This window comes from Buceros rhinoceros, unplaced genomic scaffold, assembly GCF_000710305.1.
Source record: "Buceros rhinoceros silvestris isolate BGI_N320 unplaced genomic scaffold, ASM71030v1 scaffold17686, whole genome shotgun sequence".
NCBI classification, from domain to species: Eukaryota; Metazoa; Chordata; class Aves; order Bucerotiformes; family Bucerotidae; genus Buceros; species Buceros rhinoceros.
In genome coordinates this window covers 1355-6849 of record NW_010415971.1, presented here as the reverse complement: position 1 = coordinate 6849, position 5495 = coordinate 1355, and the positions used below count along the sequence as shown (strand labels likewise).

General features: G+C 37.7%; 1 protein-coding gene across 1 annotated transcript; it reads left to right on the top strand.

Moving 5' to 3' along the window:
- The first annotated feature begins 320 nt into the window (after positions 1–320).
- Positions 321–4062, top strand: RASSF3 (Ras association (RalGDS/AF-6) domain family member 3). Its single transcript, XM_010137625.1, has 4 exons — positions 321–428; positions 1717–1984; positions 3077–3192; positions 3558–4062. Exons 1-4 carry the CDS (start codon positions 420–422, stop codon positions 3705–3707), a joined length of 543 nt encoding a protein of 180 aa, XP_010135927.1. The 5' UTR covers positions 321–419; the 3' UTR covers positions 3708–4062.
- Positions 4063–5495: the final 1433 nt, after the last annotated feature.

The following is a 5495-nucleotide window of genomic DNA, read 5'->3' as shown; positions in this document are numbered from 1 at the left end:
GTAGCACTGACGTGAGCAAATCAAGCCATAAAATGAGCTGACCTGTTTTACATACTGCTGATGATAAATACTTGAATGAAAATAGTTGGCAAAAAAAGGACACAAATGTCTTTGGGTGTGTCGATTTAACTGTCTCCGTTCAGCCCAAGTGTTCTGTTTGATTTGCCTAACACGTTAATCCTTTCTATTGCTGTACAGCTAATTACTGCACGTTGAGCCTCTGTGCAATAATTACCATTCGGACTAAGAATGCTCATTTCCAAAGTCATAAAGAATTGGGGGGTTTGTTTTGTTTGCTAAAATTGCTGTCTCTGTTGAAGGATGTTCAGAAGGAGAGAGAACCTCATGTTTATCTCAGTAAAGAAGAAGTTAAAGAGAAGATACAAAGCTATAATTCATCTGTCACTGATAAATTAAAGATGACCTTGGTAAGTTTTGCATATGATTCCTGTAATTTTTAATAGGAGCAATTGAACTGTAACTTTGTAGTGTGTTGTGAATTATTCTGTTCTCAGCACCTTACATAGGAAGCTGTCTCTGGTTTAATGACTCTTAGATCTGGAAATAAATCTCCCATCTGAAATGTTTTCATAGATGTAGCTCTTCTATATGGATTGAAACAGATGTATATGTAACTTGAAATGTGTTTAAGATAACCCAGATGTAACTTTGTCAGATGAAAACCCTCAGCTGGTAAAAATGCAGATAAATTTATCTTGTTTGCGTAGATAATTTTTTATCGGGTATCTTCTGATAAAAATGCTCAACCAATGAGGAAAAGTTAAAAAAATGCAGTATTTATTATAGGAGACTTAAATTTCAGAGTATTCATATGGGTTTTCAGCATGAGTAAACTTCCCCCTGCCCCCCGTGACACAGATGATACAGACAATGGAATGCATACAATCCAAGGATTGTGGACCAGGTCTAAGGCTCAGTCCAGCTTACTGCAGACCATAGTAATAAAGTTCACATCTATCTGCCTGGCAAACTGTTACTCAGTTGCTGCATTGTCCAGATTTTCTGATACGTGTTTCTGTGGGTGTATTTTATGTGGAAATTTTGAAATTTCCATTATATCCTAAACCACATATGTACGGCTGTATACTGAAAAGACTTTTGTTTTATGTTTGCGTGTGGGACAGGACTTACGGTTAAAACCAGGCTGCCTGAAGTTTTCTAGCTTAGTAAGGTTTGATCATTTTATCTTTGTATTTTGTCTTTTGGAAGGAACTGTAATAAATAATTTGAAACGATTAGATTGGCATTTATTCTGGTTCTTTTCAAGTTGCCACAGGATTTGGACATCTAAATACCTTAGACTAATTCTTCAAACATAGCTAACATGTGGGAGAAAATTTCTATATTTCTGCATAAAATCTGTTGTTAAAGATGAACAGCAGTGGTCTTTTTAATTTCATAGTGGAAATGATTTCATTCCTAATGTGAAAACTTTCCACTAATTTGTAGTACCTTTTGCTTGATGAGATCCTAATACTTTTGAAATGCAGTAGTTGTTATTAAGAAAAAAATTAATATTCAGCAGATATACCAGAAAGAATAAATGTCTGAATTTTTGAAACAATGTTTCTTACAAGACATATTACACTGGCCTTTAAATTGTGTTTGCTGTGACTGTTTTAATCTACCTACTCCACTAATGTCGCAACTGGTCATTACTAATTTTAACAGTTTGATTCTTTCCTCCTGTTGCAGAACGTGAATGGGATTTACACTGGCTTTATCAAAGTTCAGATGGAACTCTGCAGACCGATCACTGTGCAGTCCTCCCAGAGCCAGGGCAGCTGTGCTCACAGCAATAATGAAACTGCTTTCTACTTGCCGGATGGCTGCGTGATTACCCTTCACATCAGCAGCACCAATACTGTCCGTGAAGTTATTGAGGCCTTGCTCAAAAAGTTTTTCGTGGCTGACAACCCTGCGAAGTTTGCACTTTATAAACGCTGTCACAAGGAAGACCAAGGTATAAGTTAGGCTTGTGGCATTTTGGTAGTGAAGGGGTTTGGGGAGGGAGTTGTGTTGTAGAAATACTTGAAATAAGCAGGGTGGAAGAACTCGAGATAAATGGAGGTGACAATCTTGTTTTCTCTCTTTTTTTTTTTTTTTTTTCCTTATGAAAAGTAGGATGTGTAAGATTTGAGGATATTTCAGGATAATTCATGAAAGAAAAAGTAACTTACTAAACATTCTACACAGCTCTCCTGTGCCTTACAATCTGTTATATTTTATTTAATATGCTGCCTTATCAGGCTCTAAACTTCAGCTAGCTTGATACACTGCAGATTTGTGAGACTGAATTACAGGACAGATTTTTTTAAAAAGAGGAACCCTGATGTCTGTGATACCCAAAGTCCCTGCACTGGCAGAGAGCTCTTGAGATGATGAGCATCATGGGCGGATGCATTGTGTTTGTGTGTGTGTGTGTGTTAGTGCACGTGGTGCTCCCAGTGCGCTGCCTGCTGTTGTTGTCTATTGTGTTTGGAAGTATCAGAAGGCATTTTTAGTGAAAAGAGTGTTTTGCCAACATTGTGTTCTTGCACTTAGAATCCGCCTTCGTCCATGGACGTTGAGAGCACTTTCAGGAGTTCAGATGTTTCTGGCTGTCAGTCACACCAACCATGTCAGGCAGGCGGAGTTGTCTTTTAGACTGTGTATGAGATTTTAAGTTGGAAGAGTAACAGAATGGTGATACCATGGCTCTGATGTCTTAAATGCTTAGTTAGAGCAACAGATCTGTGTTGTATTTTTTTTTCTTGTGCTATTTCCCCTTGCATGTGTTCAGATGGTGTATCTGTGGTGACTGGAGGCCATTTCATTCCTGTGTGAATGTAGTGTTGCACTGTTACCATTGGTCACCTGCTCGGCTCCTCCCTAAAACTCCTGTGCTCAAAACCAGTAGGTAGTCTAATATGTAGACAGTATGTAGAATGCGTCAATTTTGTGTTTACGCATGCATATCTCTGAAATATTCTAACATTGGCCTAGTGTTAATCATCCAAAGCATTTGAAACATCCTTAGTAAAGATGACAGTTACTGTGATTTCTTCTCTTGTAGTTTATACATGCAAGCTGTCGGACCGAGAACATCCCCTTTACCTGCGTTTGGTGGCAGGCCCCAAAATGGAAATGCTCAGTTTTGTTTTACGTGAGCATGAAACTGGAGAAGTCATGGTATGTTACACTGGTGCGCTGTGTGTGTGTGTGTGTGTGTTTAACTTCATGGATGAGTGGGCTCCTCTTTGATCTGTGCTGACAGGACAATCCATTTTTCGGAAGCAAATTTTTTTTTCCCCTTGTTACATTTACTTTGTGCCTTTTGTAAACATTTAATTTGTGGTTAGACTGACTCGTTGTTACTTCCAGAACAAAAAACAGTTTAAAGGAGTAAACTGTTTTCAGACCCCTTAAGATTTGCAAGGAGAGTACTGTTTCAGATGAAATTGTTTTAAGCGTCTGAAGTTTTGTTTAAAAACACTGTATATAAAAAATTATTTGTGTATTTTCTGTTTATCTTCCTCATCCTTTTTTCTTTCCAGTGGGAAGCTTTTACTATTCCTGAACTGCAGAACTTCTTGCGTATACTGGACAAAGAGGAAAATGAACAACTGCAAATCTTAAAGAAGCGTTATGCAGCTTATAGAGACAAACTTGAAGAAGCCCTCGGTGGGGTGTGGCAACCTGGTTAGAAGTGGGCGAAAGGACTCTCAGGAAAAATGCGCGCTACCAAACGTCAATATAGCATGCCAAACCCAATGTACAAAGAGCAGCAGAGAGCAGTTTTCCTTATTCAGAAGACTGTTTTGTGATGCCAGGGTACCTGAATTTTGCTATAGACTTAGTCCCATAAGCCAGGTTACTTAGCATCTTGCACCCACAAGTAAGGGATTCTGCATGTTTGTACATCAGTTTGCAACCCTCTGTGTGCCTAGAGAATTTTCAAGTTAACTTGGTGCAAGCTGTGAAACTGTAATCGATTTTCTAGGATGCTATGAAATAAGTTTTTGGTTTTTTTTTCCTTCTTCTATGCTTTGATGGTAGCTTTACAAATAAGGATGTGCAAATTGATGGATTAAGAAAAACAACAAAACCATCTGGACAAGAATTAGTTGGAGCACTATCTTTGAGGTGAAATTGATTTGCACTACCTTTGTGTTTTCAAATAGTTACTGTATAATTTGTGAGAGAACTGTTATAGATGGAAGGCGTATGAGGTCTTGTGGTTCTGTGAAATTTTTGGAAGGCTTTACAGTGGTTTTTCTGGAGAAAGTAAAGAGGAAGTTGAAAAGAAGGTAAGAGTTGAGGGAGGAGAACTCTTAACAGCTGACAGAGGAGGACTGGTCTTAGATTTTAAATGGAAATAGTATTTATACAGAGGGAAGTTAAAATACTAATGCTACAAGATTAAAGTTTTAGGATGTCGTTATATTGTGAATAAGTCTTATGGTTTTTTAACTGCATAAATCCACACTGGAAAAGAAATAAAGATAATAGAAATAATGGGAAGGAATGAGAGGCAAAAGCTAAATAAGAATGGCAGTGGAGCTGCACATACAAGTCATTGGAGAAGCTGGTTCCATAAATGTGTAATGGGGGTTTGAAAAGTGCAGCAAAGCTAAAAGGTGGCTGCTTACTTGAATTCCAAAAAAGTGGTCAGTGTCTCGGATAACTCTGTGAGAAATGCCCATCTAGCGAGTGTTTAGACATAAGCTGTAACTACAGATGCATTTGGTCTTCGCTGTAAGTCAGATCTTTCCTCTGGCTCAGCGATCTATTTTTAGGCTGGATAACTTCGGATTATCGTATCTGAAAGACAAAAATAGCTTCCTCTGCTGCTTTGTTTGTTAAAGGCTCAGGCAAAGAAAGTAGAATTTTTTTATTCTTGTTTCCAGCTTAGCAGAAAATCAATGTGTATTGGCTGCGTTGGTGACTGAGCTTAGTAACTCTTGGGTTTAGTAATTCAGAAAGTTTTTTTTCCTTATGGTTTTTAAACTCTTAATTGAAAAACGATTACCAAATTCTGCAGACTGCTGATTTACTTGATTTAAAAGTAGGGAAAATGTAGCAAGAAAACTTTTTACTTTACTGTAAATATAATTGTTGTTCTTTCAGAGTTATTTATCTAAAAAAGCACGTTCAAAAGAAACCAAAGAAGTGGGTGTGCAATAGAAGCATGAGGCAGGTTTGAGTAACTGATACTTTAGTCATTATCAAGCCAGGGAGGAAATGAGTTATGTATTGGGGGGGAGGGGGGAGGAGTGCTAACAATTTAAGAGCAGCAGAAGTTGGTGGGGTTTATTTCCTTCCACTCTTAAGGTGTTCGTTCTAAATTCCCAAGGAATTATTTAAACTTTGGTGACATCTAATGGATACTGTGTGAAACTCCAAGATGCTTCTGTTCTTCCCCTTAATTTGATGTAATTGTGCCTTTGTTTCCTTTCCTTAGTAAGATTTAAAAAAAAAAAAAAAAACTAGTC

Bases quoted from the DNA above. Each gene is read 5' to 3' on its own strand.
- RASSF3 (XM_010137625.1), top strand. The intron at 1,985-3,076 runs GTATAAGTTAGG...CTTCTCTTGTAG, and splicing joins CTGTCACAAGGAAGACCAAG to TTTATACATGCAAGCTGTCG. The intron at 3,193-3,557 runs GTATGTTACACT...TTTTCTTTCCAG, and splicing joins ATGAAACTGGAGAAGTCATG to TGGGAAGCTTTTACTATTCC.